The sequence below is a fragment of the Watersipora subatra genome, chromosome 1, assembly GCF_963576615.1.
Source record: "Watersipora subatra chromosome 1, tzWatSuba1.1, whole genome shotgun sequence".
Lineage (NCBI taxonomy): Eukaryota > Metazoa > Bryozoa > Gymnolaemata > Cheilostomatida > Watersiporidae > Watersipora > Watersipora subatra.
Window position 1 is genome coordinate 18,510,241 of NC_088708.1, and position 24,604 is coordinate 18,534,844.

The window sequence follows — 24,604 nt, forward strand, 5'->3', positions numbered from 1 at the left end:
TTTCAATTGTCATGTATTGCTCTGAATCTTACAAATATGGTAGTATTTATATATTTATACATAATTTAATAATACATAATAGTACATAATTTATATATTTATAATATACTATATTTATACAAATACTAGCTATGCTACCCGGCGTTGTCCAAGTAATAACAAAATATTTGGACAGGAAATTGATTTGTATTTAACATATAACAACATTTCCCATTCTAACTTCAAACTACATCCATGAGAAAAGTGTTTTGTGTAGTTGAAATAAATTAAGAAAAAAATCGTAAAAGTTTTAAAACTTTGCCAAACTGTAACTTTCAAGCTATTAGTCTGGCACATTGCCAATGAAAAATTCCAGTAAGCGCTAGGCTTCTAAAGACGGTAGGCAATGACGGTGCGTCAGCATTGTCCAGTTACGCTATTCTAATAATAGCTATAGCCGGAGGGACACACATACTTTCACATTTATATACATGTATATAGATATTAAGGATCTTGCAATGTGAAAACAACAGACTAAAGATATAAAAAAGATATGAATCTTTACTTTGAACCTTCTTGAGATCTGACTGGCTGTCACTGCTTGACACAAAAATATGTATTCTGTTTACATTTTAACTGGTTTTATGCAGTTTCTCACAAGTCTAATTTTCATAACCATAAAGTAATATGGAACTCTGTAGCTGCTCTGTAATAAATCATTTTGATCATGTAATAGTGAGCTGTGCCAGCAATGAGGAAATTACTTCAAGCTCATAAATACCTCTGTTTAGTATCGACTAGTCTGCCTAATGTTTAGTTTTGCTATTAGTGAATATTGGTCTACTGTACATAAGTAACACCAAGTACATGTAATACAGGATAACAATATAATTAACTACTATAAAACATTTTTACGATTGTAAATTACCCGTTATTTTTACCACTTGTTCAAGTTTTTAGTTTGATTAATTTCATGTTCGCTGTTACCTGATACAGCTTACTTACGCTGTATAATAAAATACATATTAATAATATGAGACATTAAGTATGAATTGCATCATCTGGCCTTTCTAGCTCTCTACAACTATAAAGAAATTTGTTTAGTTCATAAAAATCATAAAGAAAGACGACGCTGCTGAGGACTGTAGTGGCTAGCTGATTTTCACTAAGAGAAAAATAAGTGTACGTATTAGTGACACTTGTGAAAAAGTAATTAAGTTACTCTATGAATCCACAAATACCTCCTCCATCTTGTCACCTGACTACCATATTACAGTTGGGATTCTGCTGTATCAGCAAATCAATTATTAGAAGGTTGTACCTATCCTAGCTTTATATCTGAAATCTAGCACACCCCAACATCTTAGAAAGCACAGAACAGCAAGGCTATCAGACCGCAGATTTCATGTTCAAAGTTTATGGATATTGGAACCGATTTTGGCTGAAATTTAGAAATGATGAACAGAACACTGCGGATAAAATGAGTCATGCTTGCTATAGCAGCTAGAATAATGACACTTTAATTGTATATAATAGTTACTTGGTATTTCCAGAGTTTTAAATTGTGAGATGTATTTTTGGAAATGTGGGTCATAGTACTGATTGGCTTATTGCTGGCGCAGCTTTTTAAAAAGGCTGCGGGCAAATATAGCAGTTGCTATCCATAAGGTGTTCGAATACTTTATTACTTTTGTAACTATTACCTTTCTCAACTTCTTTATAATAAAATCACCTGGTGTGGCAGCATGCTGTTATATCAGACCTACCTTTGCTGATGCAGGGACTCAGTTGTTTGTGTGGATTGTAGGATCCTTTAAGGTCCTGTTTTATGATTCTGTAAGCTGGATTTCAACTTACATAGCCTTGAATATAGGGATGGAAGAAGCATCACGTATTGTATTAAAAGAATCTACAACTGACTGTATGTAATCACGGCAATGCTTGCTCTATTTCCTATATGGTAGTTACATCTTGTTTATGCATGTTGCAAAATATAATGACTCATCTCTTTTCAATTTGTATGACCAGATCTTATCTGAGAGCCTTTTTGTTGTTTTGTTTATGTCTGTAGCAGTATAGCATTTCAGAAAACACCACTATCTCATTTTGATATAAGGCCAAGGATGCTTCGACACGCACATTGAACTGATCAAAAGCAAAACAACGAGCGATTCTCCAAGTGTCCATATCAATTCCTTCCCGCGTGACATATTGGGTAGTAGAGAAATAGTAACATGGCACGTGCACAAGACATAGCACCGCCTCTCACTGATGACTGGTTGTTAGACACCGCCACCAACGCTTTCATTGGTTGAACATAGAAAAACAGATGTCACTCAAATATTATTTATTCATCAATTGATTGTTTATGAATGTGACAGATGTAACGCAGTAACACAACGGTTCGCGTGATAGGCTATATTTCTATGAAAACAGGCAAGAACAATCGTAGAGAATTGTAATTACTCGTGCTCCATTCCCATCAAAAGGAATCACCTATTAGCTCTGAACTAGGTATGTATCAACATCTCAATATAGTTTATTTGCACAGCAATCTTGTGAACACACAATCACAATACTGTTTTTGGAGTTCATTCGGTGCAAGTTTTACTTTACTGTGATTGATTTGTTGAATTCCAACTCTTTTGCTAGATGTATCGTCGTAGTTCTAAAGCACATGTGGTATTAAAGGGTGTTTGAAACTCATCAGGTGGATATTCATAAAACTCACACATGCTTTTTGTTAGATCTGCCTCACCTGAGTTATGACAGAGTCCTTGAAGCTGTCATCTGGTCCATTGGCAGCATTACGTCCAGGTTCAAGGCTCGATGGAATATACTCTACCAAGCTATCATCGGCATTACCTAGGACACGCACTCATAGTTTGAAACATGTAAGTAGATGTATGTAAATTGGTTTTAATTGTTAGAAATGAATGTATTGTTTATTATCATACACTCGGACTGCTTATAGCACAACTCTATGATAGAGATGTACTTTGACTGCTCGCTCACCCTGATAGGGTTAGGAACTGTAAGCCTAGGCTCATATAGCAGTATGGAACTTGGTAGCTATCATTCTCGCTATAAAATTATAGCTAATGTTAGCTATATACTAATGATAGCATGACTTATCTACTTCAGTTTATGATACAATGGCTAAATCGGTCATCTATACCGAGTATTGAAGCCATTTTCGCTAACTTCATGAAGGACTTGGCTTGGTTTTTCTATCGACTAGTCCAATCTATTAACATATAAAAGAGAGAACCACTAAGATGAGCAGCTGAGGCCAGCTGAATATTAAGCATGTATCCTACTCTACTGGAACACCTATTGTGACATACGATAATTTTACTGTTCACATTTGTTGAATATAAAAATACACCAGAGGTGTAAAATTTCTTTTCGCGATTAAAGAAAGGTATTTTATATACAACCAGTGATGCATGAATTGTAAGTAAAATCGGTGTACTAGTAGCAGCTGGTATGGTAATGGTCAATTAGCTAGCTGGGCATTGCCTGTAGAAGGTTAGTTATTATCATGGCCTCAAGTTATCATTGGGAAAAATCTCCAACGGCTAGAGTCTGGATATTCATTCGCCTTGTTTCTCCGAGGTGAGGCAGATCTTGAATAAACATACGCTGTGTTTTGCTTTTCTGCACATTTACCTTATTAGGTATAATATCAACAGTGAAGCTAATGGCGTTCATCTCTCCCAATTTACCCTGGATCACCAGTACTGTTGGCTAGTCAGAATAACCAAGCGTTCAAGGACTACACGTCTTCTATAACCTACTGAAAAAAAGTTTGACATATGCAATGGTTGTCTTTTTCTTGACTCCAGCTGGCATCATCGCATCGTCTCACTCGTAATTCTTAGTCTCAACAAATACCCCTAACGAATCTAACCTCGTGTGTTGAAAGTGTTTTACGGGTGACTTCTTGTCAGTAAAAAGGATAAGAACATTTTAAATTAATTCTATATTTTTATTCTTTACAATCAAACCCCTGCTTATGAAGTTTAACTGATTTGATATTTGCTTTTTATCGGAACCATCTTACATTGGAGCAAATTCTTCCATAAAAACATTGCATTTTGTTTATTTTATCCTAGAGCCAAATAACAACAATAGATATATCAAGTAGCTAACTATATTAGTAAAATAAATGCATTATATAAAACTAAGTAAAAAGACTAAACTTGGAACATAAATCAAATATACGTAAAAACTAAATCAATTAGTAATTTAATATTTAATTAACATTTGAATAGTTTAATATCATATTAATTATTAATAAGATAATAACCAGCAAAATTTTTTTATCGTTTTACTTCAGAGACAGGTGAATGTAAAACTAGACTTGGCGATGTGTAAAGTTGGTGGTAGAGTGAGTGATAGACATATGAAATGCAACATACTCTACCGTGTCTTAGATGTAATGTACATTCACTAAGTTTAACTATTTATGAAATTTTTTTCTAATTTCTACCAGTTCAATTTTACTAACAAAAATATAATATTTTAAAAAATTGAAGTTTTATGTTGAAAATCACTGTATATCTTCAAACAAATAGATGCTTAAATTTAACATCATTTATCAGAAATTTATATTCTGATGTGATCACTAGTCGAATATTGACTATTAAATACAAGTGCGCAAGAGCTCCCCTTGAAAACAAACATTTTCACGATTGCGATGGTTGTCTTCTAGTAGGTAAACATTAGACTCGCGGCGCAGAGCGAGCACCTAGTACAACTGAGTATTTGATCTCTACTGATTATCATGTAACGTAGAAGATAACGAACCGAGCGGCTTTATCAATGTGGAAAGACAATAAAACTTATGTTACAAAGCTTTATGATGGCCATAGCCGAGTGATAATATAATTGCTCACACAGTATAAGTTAACTTTTTTGGATGGAGCCGCTTTCAGAGTATTTTGACCCGTGAGCATGCTAGTTGTATCAACAACAGTATTTACTAGTGTGTGTGTATACATCTAATGCACAAGCAAAATATCTGTTCTGGAATTTCAATACGGTAGTTTGGATATCTATGTGACATTGTTTACTCGGTCATGTTTCATGGATGAGCCAACATTGATTGCTGATGATGGAAAGCTCACCAGTAATGACCATTTTGGTCCATCGTAATCATCGTACATATCTGTTTACTATTAACGCTCCTACTCGCTAACATGCTCTTAACCTCCATCACTTTCTCTTAAACTTCTTTATCTTCTCTTTCGATACTCGATGGGTTTTTACCTTCTCATCACTTCCTGTCCATAACCTTCGTCCTTGACCTCTTCTAGTCCTCTCTGCACTCCTCCCCTTCATAGTCCCAGGTTATCTAGTTCCCTTCCCAGTTCCTATATTTACTTTTCTCGCTTTTCTCCTCTACACTTGCATCCGCTCTAATTGTTATTGAAAAGCCCGATTAAGGGAGTTTTCAAGTCCGACACTATTCGTTTCATCTTCGCCCCAGAACTGTGTTAAGATGGATTTACTGTACTAGTTATGTTTCTACAGGTTTGCTATTTTCTGTAGCTCTGAAATAATGAGTCATTGGTGAGTTGGTGTTTTAGTAGTTAGTACTAACTGCTTGCAAGAAATCAAGAGTAGTTTTTAGATCTTTGTTTTCACATGAATTTTTGGTTTCGTGTGAAAAGAGAACTTTTACTGGCATTTAGCATATGACAGCGAATAGACTAGCTACCACTAAAGCTGATCACTGGCTGACTCTCATAAGCGATGCTGTCATTCCAACCAATCAGTTCGACGTTCTTGGTTCTTGGCGACATTCTTGGTGAAGTTGGCACCTTTTTGGTATTATATTGTTTACACCATTGTTTTAAAAAGTAATATTTTCCCTTCAAAGTACCAAGAAGCCCGAGTGTCAATGGACGCAGAGACACAGCTTTGGCTCTTACCAGCTGTATAGTTGTATAACAGCTCCATCCTTTGCTGTCCTGTCGATATATTGTCCTTCTACATTGATTTCTCTTGAAATTAGATTACTTTTGCAAGTTCTCCTTTGGCTTAAAGCTGTTGGCAGCCAGCTGTGCGCTGCTGTCGACATTAGACAAGAGAGTGACGCCTTTCGTTACTCGTGCCACGCTCCCAGTCTGCAGCTGCGATATGACAAGCTCTACGCTGCCAGTTATAATATGACAAGCTGCCAGTTTCCCTTAGCAGCTACACGTGGGAGAAAGGGACGGTGACACGTGCCGATTTTTTCGTTGGTTCTGACCGAAATCACGAAATGAACGAAAAACACAGAAATATTCAGCCGAAATATACAGAATTGTCAGAGCTGTGAATGCATACCGCAATCATCGACGAAACGCTTTTAATTGGGTAAACAAATTATTAGCGAACGCAATTTTAGCAGCTTGGTATAGTCCAAGACGCGTATAATGACACACAATAAATTTTCAAAACATAGCCTTATGCTACTACGTATTTTGAGGCTAAAATTTTGAGGCTATTTTGATTCTTGTGCAAATAAAGAGAAACTGCGCGTAATCAAAACAGCCTCAAAATTTTAGCCTCAAAATACGTAGTAGCATAAAACTATGTGTTGGAAATTTATTGTGTGTCATTATAATGCCGATATTAGCGTTCAAAAAATCTTTTAGCTGAGCAAAATTTTTACATGATGCATTTTAAACTTCTTGTGCAAATAAAGAGAAACTGCGCGTAAGTTTAAAATGCGTCGGGTAAAAATTTTGCTCTGCTAAAAAATTGTTTGAACGCTAATATCAGCTAGCTCAGCTGTGCAGAAGAGGAGATGAGGTCAGAAGACACTGTGAAAGGTATTGAACAGCCAGAAGAATCTGAAATGGTTTTAAACGAAGGCAGCAATCAGAGCACAACTGGCCAAGCAAACGATGCTAATATTTTTGTTTCAAAAATGTTAATCTTTGTTGCTACATGTATTATAAATATGGTTTGTTTATGTCACTTGTTCTTTAATATATAGGCATTTATAGCATTTGATAGATTACTATAATATAACTTATAAGCTTACCGCTTTATTATAGCTTAGTATTTAATTATTCCGCTTACTAAGGATTGCCGCTCATAACTAATTTTCTTTTGCCCATAAAAAGCCAGTTTTGGGCTGCAAACTGTAGTAAACATATCAATGAGTGCAATGAGCTTTTATGCAACCCCGTTAAATATAGATATAAAATGAAAATAGGCCTTCAAATTTAGAAAGAAAAAAAAACTTGAAAACTCCAACAAATTGCAACGTAGGCTATATGATCATCTTAGACTAATTGAAAGTAATAGATATCAGCTGGACGAACTGGTAGAGACATGTATCAGCTTTCCCATGCGTGTTCATTTACAGATTTATGACAAGCTGAAGGTAAGTTAGCAATTTCTTGCATCCAAAAGGTTCCAAGTCGTTCTGCCCAAAGGAAAGTGCAAAATATAGGTAAAATTCATATTGGATGTGAAAGGGTCCAATTTATTTTTCCGAAAATGCTGGCGAAGTGTATGAAAAATACAATGCCACCCTTAATTTGAACGTCACTTTTAATAAAGCACCACTATAATAGGGGAAGGGTTGGAAAATAGAGCACCATGGCATTCAAATAAAGATTTAACAGTAATTTAAGTAAGTCAGTGTCATATAAACACTAATTTTATTTTGCATGAAAGAACAACTCCTGATGCATAGTTGAGCACTTTACGTTTATTTACGTTCAACATTTCCGGTTTGATTTGCTCCCAGAGATCCTGGCCGATATACATCACCAAAAGTACTCATAACAAGCATACAGTTACAGCAACTTGCAGAATGTATTTCATGTATGTGTTAATAGCTTCTCATCTAATACGTGGCTGACATGAAGTTCTAGGATGTTTAAAGGTTGACTTGCAACAAAATTCACATTACAGTTATTTGGTATCAAAAGATTTACCATGTTTTACTCTGCTGTGTTGTGTTGTAGGTGCAAAATATGTGGAAATGTGATTACAAGCTCTTAAAAACTCAAAAACGAAAAGCCGCCGTAAATTGAAATCGGTTTATTTCTCTGACGTTGTTATTACACTTGGTTATCGTCTTGTCACGTATGTTCTCACGTGAATTGAAAGGCCAAAAAAAGGCTCAATATAAAATTGCTCGTAGCACTAGTTTATGACAAACACTTCGGGTTTTACCAAAGATCCCGTATCAATTATAGATGGTCGCTACTTTACAGTTTTGTTTCGACTTGGTCTAATTGTCTAGTCGTAATCTGATCGTGTGACCCAATACTTCGCAACTAATTTCTGCAGCAATTTTCGATTATCACAGGTGACCAACAGGCTCGTCATGATTATCAGACAATGATATGTACTCCTTCGAGCTAAAGTTAAAAAATTTAACGAATTTTTGCGGAAGTTATAAGATATCAGTGCTAAAAGTGACGGCATTACAATGACGACAAAACAGACGCGTAAGAACAATAGACATGGTTTTATTGAATGCGTGAAGTATATTTGTAAAAATATTTCGACGAATGAGGTTGCATGAAAGTGTAAACAGAAACTATCCTGTACAACTACGTCCCATTTGAGGCGTTTTGGAAAGAGATTCCAATCTACGCGGTTTTGTGATGGCGGCGATTAACTGTTCGTTTTTGAGCTTTTAAGAGCTTTTAATCACATTTCCACATAGTTTGCACCTACAACACAGCAGAGTAAGACATGGTGAATCTTTTGATACCAAATAATTATAATGTGAATTTTGTTCCAAGTAAACCTTTATGTTAAAAGTAGGGCATGCTGGCTGTAGACCTATTCTAGATGAGAAGGGTCAGTGAGTTGATAAAAAGTCAAACTAAATCGATGTTCACTTTTATAAAAGCTGCCGGATATAAAGGTCTCGCTATTGTGATAATTCTAAATTATTATTGATATATAAATATAGAAAGTTGAAATATCAGTTAAATAGAATTGGATATTAAAACTTGCTGCACGAAGTTGACAGAAATTTGAAGCCAACATAAGCCCAAGTGAGTGTTATTAAAACGTTCTGATTTCATATAGAGTGTTTTTACAAGTTGGGCTTAATTTGTTGCTCGGTATAACATTACCATAATATAAAATTACTGCTCTCTCCATACTGTTATATAAATTATCTTTAGAATAGAACTTTGATTTACCCTAGGACACTTATATTTCGCTAGTATTTAGTTTAGTGAGTAGCATAGGAGTAAAATTTCGCTGCAACTTAATTTTGCAGCTCTGATGAGTGCGAAAATATAGTGATGTGAAAATAAAAGCAGTGGAACAAACTTCATTAGATTCCTCAAGTTCAGTTCAGTGGTAAGAAGAAAATTTTCAATTTGGGACTAGTTTGTAATTGTGAACCGCAGGTAGAATTGTGTGGGCGAGATCGATAATGCAATTTGATCGCTTGATGCCATTTGTTTCTTGGACTATCAATGAACAAAGCTATTTAATTTCGCGTTTTCGCACGTTCGTTATGATAGTTTAGTTTCGCTCATGAAATTTTCACGAGAGGATGACTCCGCGAAAACGCAAAAGTTAGATGAGACGAATACATAGTGTCCTAGGGTAATATGTAAAACCATTGTTTAAATTTGCATATATGTGACAATTTGAGTAATAAGTAGTTTTTCTCATTTTATTTGTTTAAAGTTTGTTTAAAAGTAACATTTCAATTCTATTGAATGATTTCAATTAGTTCTCTTCTTCTCTCTGTTTTCTCCAATGAATAGCTGCGAACACATTGGCATTCTCTCACATCCAGACATAGCTGATCTCATCTCGCGTGTCCCACCGAGCTATCGATGTTTGCTTCTTGCCTGTTTTGCAGTCCTGATGCGCTGCGGTTTCTCACATACATTTTTGGTATAATGGTTCTCAAGGGAACGTGTACAAAGAAGGTAATGCAGATGCTTATGCTAATGCAATTTGCACAAGATGTGAAGTTTGTCCCGGGAGGAAAGACTAGCAGTCGTTACTTATACGATTCTCTGGTTGTTAGCTCTTGTGTAATGGTGCGAATAATGTCTGGGTATGTTAGCTAGCCAGTGTCTCTGGACAACTGGCTTCTTATACACAGGTTATAGACCAGTCGTGTTTAACATATTTAGGATTCAAGAACTGGAGTATTTCATGCGCTAAAACCGTGGCTGCCATGGCAGCTGATTCAAAGCAAGCTTATCCTACATAAAAACCGAAATTTGTAGTTTTGCCATATTGATAAGAACTAAATTAAAAAAATTAGTGTCATTTCAGCTATTTCCTATCGAATGGTTGAACGATTCCATTATTTACGTTTTGAATCATTACTGAATTGATCGTTTGTGTTAAAATAAAGTTATTTTATCACAATTAAATATTGCATAAATATAAATACATGCAGTCATACCTCGACATACGATCTTAATGCGTTCTGAGACTGAGCTAGTATGTTGGTGCTCTCGTATCTCAATGCATTATTTCCTATATAAAATAACTAAACACAAATTAATCCGTTCCCATACTATGAAAAAACTACCTAAAAACTGCCTAAAAACAGGATATTACAAAGTAATATCCTGTGTTTTAAACTGTTGTAATTAAGTACCTACTCTTAAAAAGTAACAAATGCATATTTAGGGATTAGGACCTGCAATAAAATGTAACATTACCAAGTATAGTACTGTATGGAATTCTTACCTTCGATGCAGATGTAGTGGCTAATGGTGGTGTGAGGGACACTTGACAGTAATGTGTTTAATACGCTGGACCTTTGTGACGTTTTGTAACCTAAACTTTGAATTTAACTTAAATGAATTTAGCTTACTAAACACACACTTAATTCCAAGTTTTAATCTTTTACTTAACTTTAAATTCTGCCTTAATTTTTTATTATCTATTTCCGGCTTGGCGCTTTTTGCTGCGCTGTCACCATAACTTTTCGTCGAACTTTTTAAACTTTTTTACAAACTAATTTGACGACAAAGACTGAGCAATGCTGTTCTCAAAAACGGTCACTTAGCCATTAAGCTCCCATCGAGAACTGGCTCATATACTCGTATCTCAAAGGTTTCTCGTATCTCAAGGCAGAAACTTGCTCGAAATCTTGCTTGTATCTCGATATTCTTGCATGATGGGGCGCTCATGTGTTGAGGTGTGACTGTATTGCAATCGCTAATAACATATTGTCCAATCAAATGCTTAGTTTGGTTGTGGCTAATTGAACCAACTTGAACATTACCAAAGTCATTTGGCTGCAAGTTTTTAAAATCTGCTTGCTTTGGCAGTCTCTCCGTTAATAGCCAGCGAGCTTTCTACTTCAAGCTATAAAATGAGTGATAGCAGATCATGATTGCTTTTTGATAATCACACACACATTTATTATTATTTATTTCTTATTTACTGTTATCATATGTCACTTGCAAGTATTTATGTCCTTAATTGAATTTCCACTAGAATGGCTAATGTATTAATTCTCAAATAATCATAAACGTTAGCTGGTTTATGTTGAATTCAGTTGACGGATACCAAAGGGAACATATTTGTGAAAATAATGTTTGTATTTATCCTTCCACACATATGAAAAATATTGTTTTCTATTTCGTGTCGCCAACATACTACATCCACTATCGTATGTTTCAGTTTATGAACTTTCTGAGTTTCTGTTACTATACAACCTTCAATTCACTGTCCTGACTCCTCCACAATACTGTTATATTACCAATATAAAACATGTTTGTTCAACTCACTCAATAATTCACGATTTTTATCTTTACATTTTTTATCTTCCTTCCGGCATGTAACGAAAAATATCATTTTTTTAAGATTTCCAATGGCAACAAACAGTTATACATACATAGGAACCAAATTGCTCCCACAACTTCCTGATGTAAACTTATTAATTGTTTCCCAATATGCATTGCAACTTCCTTGACAGTTTTGACTTCACAAAACGAGTATTTATTTACCTTAACATTGCCGGTAACGGTGCATCTTAGGTCGGTAAAACGCACATACAACGCGTGCGCAACGCGCATACAAGTCACTAGCAATGTACATACATTGTGGATACAACGCCGACACAAGTAATTAATAACGCATTAACAACAAAATATTTATATTTATAGTCTGTTAATAAAACAGGTATAAAACATTACACAAAGTATTCTATTTATTATCTGTTTTAAGACAGGTTTAAAACATTACAACTCCTTTGTTTATGGCAACCCTGAGCTCTTTAGTACGTTTTTTTCTTTTCGTTGTGATGCTAGTGTATGCGCGTTGTATCCGCAATGTTTGTGCCTTGTATGTGCGTTGCTAGTGCCTTGTTTGTGCGTTGCGCATGCGTTGTATGTGCGTTTTACCGACCTAAGATGCACCCTTACCACATTGCCTTCTCAGCATTACACTCACCTTTAACTAATTTCCTGCAAGCCTAAATATGTTCTCGCAGTAAACTTTTCTTTTAATATTCAACGTCATATAACCGTGACAGCCCTAGTCAGTTTGAGCCACGAAAAACAGTTGACACACAATTAGTTCACATCTTTTGTCAAGAATTGCTGTTGGCCAAAGACAGCTGATATGAATTAAACATTTGGCTCTTTTCCGCTGGTAGAGACTAGCTAGGCCACGATGTTATTATCATACTAGTTCTATATTTGCTGGGTAATTTTACACAACAAATTGTGTTTAAAAAAACAGCCTGTTGAAGGAGTTTTTAGAGATGACGCTGTAGAAATCTACCAATATGATGAGTCATGATGAGTTTGGAATTGACTGTGTGTTCATTTATTATGTGCTCTCTAAGCTGTCAACCATTTGCTGCCTCTTCCCACCTTCAACACCTTGTTCTCTCTCCCCTCACCACGATCTTAACTTAACCTAGTCGGGCAGCGCAAAAAATAAACATATCGTTCAAAGCTTTTATTAGCTATTTCTCTGTTCCTTATACCATTTATATACCTTTTCTATTTATTAAGCGATAATCTAATTATAACAGGTATTTGTTACAGATTTAACCATTAGTTATAGTTTATAGTTATGTAAATATTATGTATGAGTTTTGTAGATCTTAGAACGAATTAAGGCATTTATAAGGTAAAATGCGTTCCTATTTGCGGAATGACTTCCGGAACGAATTAGTTTTATTGGTAGAGTTTCTACTGTGTTTTAATTTTGTTCCGATTCTCGAGCAAGATTTCTACATTTAAAATATATATTTTCAACGTTTAAACGTGTTTACATGGAATGGCCTTACGCAAATGCAATATAGTGTGATAATTGTTCACAATGATCCATGCCATGTTCACCAAGCTAGGGGAAATGACTTGAGAGAAATCTATTAGCAAGACACAATGACACATAACCATGGAGTTCGCTATCAGGCAGTATTATTGGCCTCCAATATAGTCGGGTGAATGTATAATTAGGGCTATTCATGCTGTCAACGAGTGTTTGCATACAGCCCAGTGCGATAACGCTGATTCTATCTTCAGCCACTCCTACATCGCTCCTCAAGGCTGGGTAACGCAACCCTGCGCCCTATCCTACACGCTTAGACTAGATTCCTAGTTGTGAATTAGTAATTATGTGATAACGTCATATGACATCAGTCTCGTAGAAAGTGTGTCAGCGACAGCAGTATTGTTCTCGTTACTCTTATTGCGCATATTATACAATATTTGAAAGGTCGATAGTACTTGCTTTATCCGTACTCATCAGTGACATGTTCTCGCTGCCGTCAAGATTCTTGCGTAGAAATGGCAGCATAAGTTACCCACTGGCTTCTTTATCCTGTTATACTACAAATAGAGTTCAAATGTTTGTTGGCAGGCTCTTCATCATGAGATATTGACTCAGGCCAGCTGCGTGTAAACATCAACAAATTTTGATATCTTGATATTTTTGTCATGTTTTGTGATAAATATATTTTATCACGCCTTTCGCTTGTTGCTAAACGAACTCCATGGGTGACAATTTTGGCTTCGAAGCAACCAAAGTTTGTAGTTTGAGCACATGGATCAAAACTGACTTAAAGATATTAATACCGTTACAGTTATTTCCTGTCTGATGATTGCACGATTCCATTAATGGCATTTTTAAACGCCGTTAAATCGATCGATTGTTTTAAACTAAAATTATTTCGTCACAAATAAATATCACATGAATATAAATATTGCTATTGCTAACAGTCAAACCTTGATTTACGATCAATGCTACATCCAAATATTGTTACTTATGACGAAAAATTTGAGCAAATTTGGCTTGGCATACGAAGTCTTTTTCAGCATGTCCAAAATTTCCCAAATTGCGATGGTCTTACATAAGTAAAAGTAAAAGCGCTGGTAGAAATAAACAAAATAAAAAGATAATATAAATAGAGCGAAATTAAGCCGTATACATGTTAATAGCGTAAGTTAAGGTAATGCCATGTATTTTTATCACTCGCTAGGCCTATACTACCGGGCTTACACATTGCCAGGCTTACACAGTGTCCCTAATGTAAAATAAAATAATAATTGTAATAATAACGGTCCCTTTATTAGTTACCACTTTATTAATTTAATTTTTACATAGTTTATGTCGTATTTTGGTTTTAATGCTGTATGTAATTCCTTGAAATATCTATCTCAATAATTGGGCCCTGGAACGAATTAAACATTTTGGAGCTAACATTTCAACATTAGGAGCCAATATCAAGATGGATTAACTTTATATTTGGAGGTGTCATTGAATATATACGTTCTGTATATAATATTTGATGACCCAGCCCCATTCACAAGAGGCTGGAGTACGAATGAGTTATAACAGAAATGCAAGGATTTATCTTCTCTATATTTAGAGCAAAAGCACACAACTTTCTATAAATAGCATGAGTGGTAGTCAGAAAAGCCAATACACAGTTATAATGCATGAGAGAGAGTGACCTCTTGCAGTTGTCATGTTGCATTATTACAAGGCTTCTTAGAGCAGTATGTTTATAACCCATTACTATCATCAGTTGATTATTGCTAGTCACCTACCTACTGTACTAGCCACTAAGTCTAAAAGGCACTCTTGTGTTAAAATGCTTTTTGTTCTATATTAGTATTTCTATCAATACTTAGCATAGAAAATTTTAGATGGTAAAAGTTCAAAATATTTTTTGCCCCAAAACAGGAAACCATTCCAGTTGCGTGTTTGTGCTTATTGGCCAGTTTTTAACCCTCGAACGATTCTTTTCAAAAATCCTGTTTAATTAGTAGACATGGAAAGTTGTTTTAGTAATATGCTAACTGATGCACGATGTTTCCTGAGTAAATAACATGTTTGTCTTTCATAATTCTTGTGTGGCATAATTTGAAAAACATTTCTGTTTGAAATGAAATTATTACAAATTAAGTAGTATATATACACTATATTGAATAAGCATTACATGCCAATCTGTTTACCCTAGGACACTTATATTTCGCTAGTATTTAGTTTCGTGAGTAGCACACAGAGTAAAATTTCGCTGCAACTTAATTTCGCAGCTCTGATGAGTGCGAAAATATAGTGATGTGAAAATAAATACAGTGGAACAAACAAATTAGATTCCTCAGGTCCGGTCCTCTAGTAAAAAAAGTTTTTATATTTGCGCCTAGTTTGTATTTGTAACCCGCAGGTATAAATGTATGGCAGAAATCGACAATTCAACGTGATCGCTTGCTGCCATTTGTTTCTTGGACTATCAATGACGACTCGGTCCTTTCCGTCGTGACCGATATGGTACCAATATTAGATCTCAAGTATTTATAGCAAGCGATGGCCATGGCACGTTTTGAGTTCACAATATTTCAAATTTAAAAAAAATCAAATACAGTACATGTCTCATAAAAAAGAAAATAGATAACAACCAACATCACAACCAGAACTGTATAACATGGTTGGACCTGGTGAGGGTTGTTATCGTTTTTGGTTGGCAGTAAAATTCATCACTACAATAAGTATTATTTAATTGTATGACTTCACCTACCAGACTTTCATCCTCATCAGTTACAAATTCGGTGACTAAACTGATATCATCATCTTCTTCGTTTGTCTTGGCTTTTCCAAAAAAACTTGTTATCTTAATTTGCTTTGCCATGCTGCTCATTCGGTGTATTAACGAATTTACTAGAAATTTCCCAATGAGCTCAATCACACACAAAATTATCTGCATTTCTAATATCACGATTTTGTTGTGGATATCAATGAACTACAGGGCCGTATTCCCTTGGACAGCTGGCCGGCTAAGACGCCCCAACTTTTTAGGAATTTCATAGTCCAACGGCTATAGAAAGGTTTTTATCGCTGTAGAATATCACTTTATTCGAAGCCATAGATACAAACATCAACTTTTAGTAGTTCTTAGGCGTCATTATTATCTTCATCAGCGGCAAAATATTCTTGTTAACAACTTTTATAAAGGTTTGCAAAATATCAAGTTTTAGCAAACATCTGCTTGCCCATATCCTACTTAATAAACTTGAAATAAAATCGGCAAAAATGATCTTTGTTAAAACGCTTAAAAGAAAAGGATGTCTTCTTTCTGAGCTTTTTAACTGCATACAAGTTTTAATTTTAAAACGTTTTGTCAGTCACATCAGCTAAAACAAAGCAAATCTCAAAAAATAGAAAAATGTTGATACTTGCCAATAAAATTTTTTAAAACTTCACGTGAGAGGCCCGGCTGAGGCCCTACATAAGAGAAACCTGTTGGGAGCTTACAGCACCCCCCCCCCCTCCTTCTCCACACCCCAGATGTTCATAACTAGTCGTCTAACATTAGCCCCCCAACTTGCAACCAGTGAATACAGGCCTGTGTAGAACATAGCTATTTAATTTCGAATTTTCGCTAGTTCGTTATGATAGTTTAGTTTCGCGCATGAATTTTTCGCGTGATGATGACTCCGCGAAAACGCGAAAGTTAGATGCCGCGAATACTTAAGTGTCCTAGGGTATGAACAATAAACAACTTAGCACCTCATAGCTATAAAGGATAAAGGTTTTAAACATAATAATTATTTGGTCTGAAAAAAATATTGAAAATATTCACATCCTAAAATTCCTACTAATCTTATTTAATTTATTTGAAATCCAGCCGGACTTTGACTAAGAGATCTTCCCTAGATACAAACTATATAACACATTGATGTAGAATTTGTACAAATATTTGTTTTGGGAGGGGCAAGGTGATTACCACATACGACGTCCAAAAACTTTCCTATCATTAAAGTTTTGAAAATAAAAGGAAAACCTCTAATGAAAAATGAAAATGCTAAAAAGTTACATACACTGTTAGAATATAAGTAGGTTAAATTTTATAATTCGTAAACAAAAATTTAAGCATTTTATTTTCTCAGCTATTTAATTTGTTAGCTTTAGTTTTTTAAATGGTTTCTTATAATACATTGGCCTTACTGCTATATATAATTACCTGTAGTACATATTAAGGAGTTGTCAAAGATTTTTAAGCTGTGGAATGAATTACACTAATTACAGTTTATTCATATAGGAATATCTGATCTAACATACCATGGTGTTAATATACAAAGCGGATCTCAGAACGAGTTGCTCACGCATTGTGATTGACTAAGCATTAGGTCTAAAGAAATTAGGATGCTCGCTACTTTACAGTTTTGTTTCGGCTTGGTCTAATCGTCTAGTCGTAATCTGGTCATGTGATCCATACATCCTCCCAAACAGCGCTAATAATTTCTGCAGCATTTTTCAATTATCACAGGTGACAAACAGGCTCGTCAGGTTTATCAGAGGATGATATGCACTCCTTCGAGCTAAGGTTGAAAAATTAAATGAATTTTCACGGTAGGTTATAAGATATCAGTGCTGAAAGTGACAGCATTACAATGATGATGAAATAGACGCATAAGGACAATAGACATGGTTTTATTGAATGCGCGAAGTATATTTGTGAAAATATTTTGACGGATGAGGTTTATTATGAGGAAATGATAACAAGTGAAATAGAACTGTGCAAAAATAAAACAAACTGTTTTTAATGATAACACTAGTTATAACCCTTTGAACTCTAGTGACCGTTATTCCGGCACTTCGTAAAGTGTGTCAGAAACCCTAGCGGAAAACAAAAGCTGTTTCTAAGTAACATCGTAAACCAATCAAATAAATCCTTGCACAAGATGCTAGAACAGAATTTTCACTTCCATTTGTAACAGTTTTAAAATATCTTTATCTACTTCCTTCATTATAATAACAAATTTTATTAGAAGGATATTGCTAAAAAATCGATGTGACTCGTTCGCTGGTAGGTGCTGGATGATTGTGATGCAAATGAAGAATTTTATGATACTAACTATAATTTTCCGGTCTATTTTGAGTCATAAAATGATGATGAATGTGTGCTTGATAGATATGATATGTTTACAAGTTTTTAAAATCGTACGAATTTCTATAGTTTTATCCCGATTAATGGTGGAATACCGTTTTTTCTATTTGATGACATTTGCTGTGGGTTACCCAACTATTTTTACTAGTGGTTCACTAAATATCATTGTATTATGTGCACATTTACATATATTTAATAAAAGTTTAAAAACTTCGGATCGTTGGACAAATTGTCCAGGGTTACTGACACACATTGACAAGAACGGGCAGGGTTCATAGGGTTAAGTAAAATAAACACTAAAGGGTTAACAGACAGTTGATATATACAAAGATGTATGACTTTAACTGTGGCAATGCTGTTAATTATACCCCAAACTAAGTGATTGACATATGAATCTGTTTTGCTTTTTCCTTTTCATTTTTAAATACTGAAGAACAATCAATTTTCTAGCCCTCATTTCTTCTTTACTTCAAAGGAGAAAATCTCCAACTTTCTCTAAATTTCATTACACTTTTGAACTGTTTCAAGAAAAGCATTAATTTCTCAATAATTGGCTTCTGGCTTCGCAGTATGTATGTCCTTTAAACTCTTCCGACATATTTACTGTACTGGGATAAAGTGTTTGGAGAGATCAATAGTAACAAGCTGTCGTATGGCAATGTCCTCCTTGTCCACACAAGGCAGGCATATTCTCTCACAGCTGTTTAATTAATTATGCTGCATATTATAAATAGTATAATTGAATTTCTTTCTATTTCTGTAATTATAAAGTCTATTACTTATCATTGCTGCTTTGCATAGTCCAGCAGACATGGAGTTGTAAGTTTGTTGGTAGGCACTAACCACTATCCATGTCTGTGATGCGCTACCATTGTTATCAAGTATGAACCTGTGAATAACAGCTGTTACACTCTGTTTTGAGGCTCTTTTATAGAGGTTAGTAGACGTTGTCTAGTTGAAGTTATAACAGTTGCCAGTCGTACAGTCTATCAGGCTAAGGTAATATAATTATAAGATTGTGTCGGTCGTAAAATATTCTTATCTCCGTGAGAGTTGATATTTCTTAGAAGAAATAATTGCAAACAGATTTTCATACAACCAGAGAAGATTGTAGGTAACCAGCTTTCATAAATCCTTGTTAATTGTCACTCTGAACAGGTACATAAACCAATCGACTTGATTTCTTAAAAAAATTTAATTTCAATATTTAAATTCAAATTTTAAAAGGAGTAAACTGCATGTTAAGTTCTATTGGTTAATTATGTCAGTGGCTCTCTTATTCATTTCTAAAGAGTTAGTAGTGACCAGTTTTATACAATGTTTGTTTTGTCTCTAAATTAACATTTAACTAACAGCACCAATTTTTATAGCATAACAACAGCAAATAACAATCTAGTTTGGGCTTCAATAGTATATTTGTATAATTTCAACCAACTACCGTGTTTTATCAACATTTTCAAGCTACGAAAATGGAAAAAGTATCCACATTTTTTGCAAAATATCGACTGGAAACAGCTGTGATGCCATGAGATTATATTGCAATTTTTGGCGTTTTTAACTGCATTATCTAAATATTGTCTATTCACAATTCTTATTCATGAAAATATAGCTTGCGTTAATAGGTATTAAATAGATTACTTCTAAGAAAAGCTAATTCTTATGGTTAATTTTTTAAATTCTCAATTTGTGTGAAGGAAGAATTTCGTGCTAACATATGCCACAAGATATATACACACAAGCCAATTGGTGTAATTCTGTAACCTCTGTTCAAAAATTATTGTGGTACATATAGATACGATGCAGAGTTTTTCGTTATTTGTGCAATCTGCTTCGACCTTGCTCGACCTTACGACTATCACTACGTAGTGTGACGGTTATGGGGAAAATACATAAAAAAATGAAATTAACATCGTTTATGTTTTTCCCAAAAAATGACCTCGTGCCGCAGTCTATCGCTTGCATCACAAGTGTATTGTGTCTAGAACTGGTTCTTTGTTCTCACATCAAAATCATTATTGAAAAATAAATTGTCATGATTATGTTGTTATCAATAGATAAAATTTTAAAATGTTGTCAGTTAACGTTTGGCAGTATTAGTCATTACATTTCTATAAATAAATCTGTGCAGGCCAACACTGGACAAGGGTTAATAGTGCTAGCCTTTGACCATCATAACTGTGGGTCTACGTGAAAGGAGGTGTGACGGGTAAAGTTTATTTATTTTACGAATATGGTTTTTGAGACGAACAACATTTCTGTAATCGAGAGTTATGTCCTCACAAAACATTACAAGGATTAACCTGCTTGTCATTATAGTAACTTTAGTGTTATGGGTGATGCATTGTTTCTATTATGTTTCATTGGCCAGTCAAAGTTCAAGCAGCATTCAGGCAGCAAATATTTTACAACATATGTTATGATATGTTTAAAACTGATATGTTTTACAACAGATTCACTTGGTATTTCAAAATTCCTTAAATTGTTTGCTACAAGCAACCAAATTATATTCACTTGTAACTCTTCATAGATATGCTTTGGAATAAAGTTTTGCACGTTGTTAATTCAGTGTCTATAAGTATGTTGTGTCATCTATAAGTATGTTATATTTACTATTGTTTTTTGTTGTATTGCCTATAAACATGTTTTATTGTCCATAAGTATATTAGAATGTTGCAAAACAGTTTTGGAAGCCAATTTGAATTGCCAATTTTTACTTAAAACATTAAAAAGGTTTTATCTCCTTTAAATGCAGTCATCGACAAAGCGTGGTCAACATTTTGTTAATGTACTATTGCATAAATAACTGTCTTGAGAAACAAATCCAAACTTGCTTTCAGCCTAAACCAAATGAAAATACTTGTCCCTCTTATTATAACTTTTTTGTTTCACTCATTCAGTTATTGAAATGTTACTTAAACTACCTATTCCTCTTGAAGACTACTTCAGCTGACCCTAAATCACTCTTAGATACATTTAAACCTGTTCAGACATTATTAATTCATTCTAAGAAGACTTTGTATGTCAAAATCATTGTATGTCGAAGCAAGTATTTCAATAAGAATACATTGTAACTTGTTCAATTCGCACCACAGCCCAAAAACCTACGACGATTCTTTAATAAACATTGCGTGTAATTACATATAGCATTAACACAAATGAATTGCGTAGAACTATGTAAATGTAAATTTTAGAAATTGTCTGTAAAAAAAACTAATGGTTAATCATTAATTAGTTTTAGACACATGAACTGAAATGTAGGCATTGCGATCCCAAGGTAGAGATAGTGCCCAAGGTAGAGATAGTGCCCAAGGTAGAGATAGTGCCCAAGGTAGAGATAGTGCCCAAGGTAGAGATAGTGCCCAAGGTAGAGATAGTGATTATTGTCTCCCCTCTCTCTAACTCATACTGTGTAAAATTTAAACTAACTTGTATATTTGAATTACTTTTTAAGCTTTAGTAATTTCTTGTCATTTAGGCCAGTCATCTCGTACTTACCGAGTTACTTCAAAAACAGTTGAACATCATTTCAACAAACTCGTCTATCAAGGCATCCATAGATAAACTCGTATACCCATAGAGGTTTGACTGTTCATTAAATTAATGTCAAATCATAGTGATCACTGATTAGTATAATCTACAACTAAATACACTTCAACCCAACACTATCCACAAGTTTCTCATAAAAATATGAACCAAGAGCCAGTAGAATTTGCCCTTGAGGTTAAAGGCGTATTTAGCTGTGAATTTGTGTTGTAATGCTTTTGATAAAATGACGAGTTAGTCCTCGAGAGTTGGTACAGATCAAAGACTCTGAATGAACTCAGCATTTTGGTCTGTGCATGAACTTGACTTGGTTGTCAATCCAAAACAGGAGTCTATCAGACACTGTCTATGGCTGAAATGAACGGATTTCGGGCTTGAAAATATGATCAGTCGGCTTTTTGATTTTTTAATTTTATTGTTAATATCTGTTCGTGTGTCGGGAATTATCTATCATATTTCTTTGTGAAGTTTCAACTACTTTTGGCAACTATAAGGACAATGGTTCGAAGCTAGTTTTCTTCAATGAATAATGTTCTCTCGACAGAATTTTTTTTATGAAATTGTATTAATGCGATCTTTTTTTATCTTTGCCTTTACAGTGTCATTCTTTGGATATATTCTAACCAGTGTTATAATGTGTCGGTGCTTTTTGCCAATCAAAGCGGTGTCATCTACAGCAGCTCCCAGTATGTCACTAAAATTACATTCAAATAAATTATTTCTTCTGTTTGAACAGCGAAAAGGAAAAACTAACTTCTAGTACAGTCAAAGACCTACTTACAATTACACCAATATATGAATTTACTTCAACTGGTGAGATTTGACTGTACTTAACACTTGATAAAAACCCATTATTTGAAGTACGTTACAAAGGGCAGTAATTGCGGCCTTTTTGACAGAAGAGCATTAAAGCTGAATAGCTTTTAGTATGACAGCTGAGCCGTCAGCTGTCACACGGTCTCCCAGTGTGACAGTCTGTCGCTTCTTCGGTATTTGAGAATCGATACGGAGGAGAAGAGTATTAACTGATCAGAGAAGGCTTTAGGAACACGCAATTAGCTGCAGGCCATTTTGGATCGGCTAATTTCTCCTAAATTCAATACGCGTTATTAGCCAGCACTTTTAGTCTACCAGAGACTAGTAAGTAAATTGAATTATAACCAACAAGATGCTGGTAGAAGTGTTGCATTTGTTAGGTTGCTTTTGTGGTTAGTTTCTCTCCAGTCAGCGTTAGTATTTCAACTATAGTCGTGTTGCTCTCGTGTCTCGCTGTCTTATGGCTGACTGTGAAACCCTGGTAAGTAGAATTTGCTGATAAGGTGCTGATGTAGCTTCCTCGGCAGCGGTTTAGTGGTGTATATAAGACCAGTGTGTATGTCTAAACCAGATGTTTGGATAAACATCATCGTTTAGCTTACTGTCTCGCCATTTACCTCTCTTTACGAGTTTGATGTTAAATTCGTATTATCTTTTCCAATTTTTGTCAAAGGTTCTATGAGATCATATACAAACATATGACTTTTTTACTGTTCTCTAATATAATTTAGCTCTTAAGGCATAGTCACTGTTGTTTGAGGTCAGGTGATGCCATGTTTGTATGGCCAATTTGCTAGATGTTAACATAGCCGGCATGCTATTTTAGATTGCTATGATTAGCAGCACTCTAGCCTTTACCTAGTAGTTTAGTAGTGCTTAGGGTATATTTACATGTGGCTTTTCAATTTAGGTCAAGGTTTACAAATAATTAGGTCAACCTGATATAAGGGTTCTCATGTTCTATCTACCTGCTATGCAATGTTAGAACAGTAATTAGTTTATAGTCAACTTTTATCAATGTAAAAACTTGATTGGAGTCAACTTTCAGTTTGTCTGGGGATTGATTCTGGTCTTTTTCATAATTACTGCCTTTCTAGCTATTTTATTCCTGGAAAGTTTATTTGTTGTTCTTCACATTTTGACCAAATTTCTTGCAAAACAAGCCGTCAGCGGAGACCAGCACCACTAACAAACTTAGACTCACCTGTACAAACCACTACACCTTTTCAATTTTATTCTCTACTCACTTATGGCATATTAGCAAAGGGCGGGGACTCCACTTTTTGTGTCCTCAAAAATTTTCTCCACTTGGTGTGCTCCCTGTAACAACTGTAATGCATTACCCTTATGTAGAAATTTAACTCTTACTTATCGAAAAAAAAACTGCCAGAATGATTAAATATTCAGTAAAACCTAATATTTGTCAAGGGTACATATAAGTTGTCATAACTTTTGAACCACACAGTCTTTGAAAAGTATATTGATACCAAATTAATCAGTGTAAAATTTGACATCAGCTGATGCCTTAAAAAACTACAAATGTGTTAAAAAATGCGCCAGAAACCTTTTTGACCATTGTCACTACTGCTGTAAATTGCATGAGTTATCAACATTATTACAGCTTATAGCATCATTATAATAATAATAAATAAGGACTCTCACTAGTACTATTGTTCAATAGATAATCATCAGAAGACCATTGATCTACAGTTTGTAAAACCCTTTGTAGCTGTAATGTGTCTGACACAGTTGGTCATTGCGATCAAAAAATAAGTTTTTGCAAAGTGAAAGCAAGTTCAGGGTGGGCTGCAAATTTGTTTTCTATTGGCAGATGTTTGTTTCCTTTCATTTTAGTACAGACATGATATGCTAAATAATTAGCTACTCACAAATAAGAAACGTTTC

At 34.7% G+C, this 24,604-nt stretch overlaps 1 protein-coding gene across 3 annotated transcripts in view; it reads left to right on the plus strand.

Annotated features, from left to right (window-relative positions):
• Positions 1 to 2,353: 2,353 nt before the first annotated feature.
• The window catches only part of LOC137393359 (RNA binding protein fox-1 homolog 2-like), a 43,484-nt gene continuing 21,233 nt past the window's right edge, over positions 2,354 to 24,604 (plus strand). For 2 of the 3 annotated variants that reach the window (XR_010978287.1, XM_068079876.1), the window contains exons 1-2: positions 2,354 to 2,493; positions 2,727 to 2,873. Coding sequence is in view for 2 of the 3 variants with exons in the window: in XM_068079876.1 (XP_067935977.1) it covers positions 2,745 to 2,873 (129 nt within the window). In the remaining variant the exon portion in view is untranslated. Of the gene's footprint in view, positions 2,494 to 2,726; positions 2,874 to 23,132; positions 23,181 to 24,604 lie in introns of those variants that run through there. The other variant, XM_068079903.1, reaches the window with a different exon arrangement.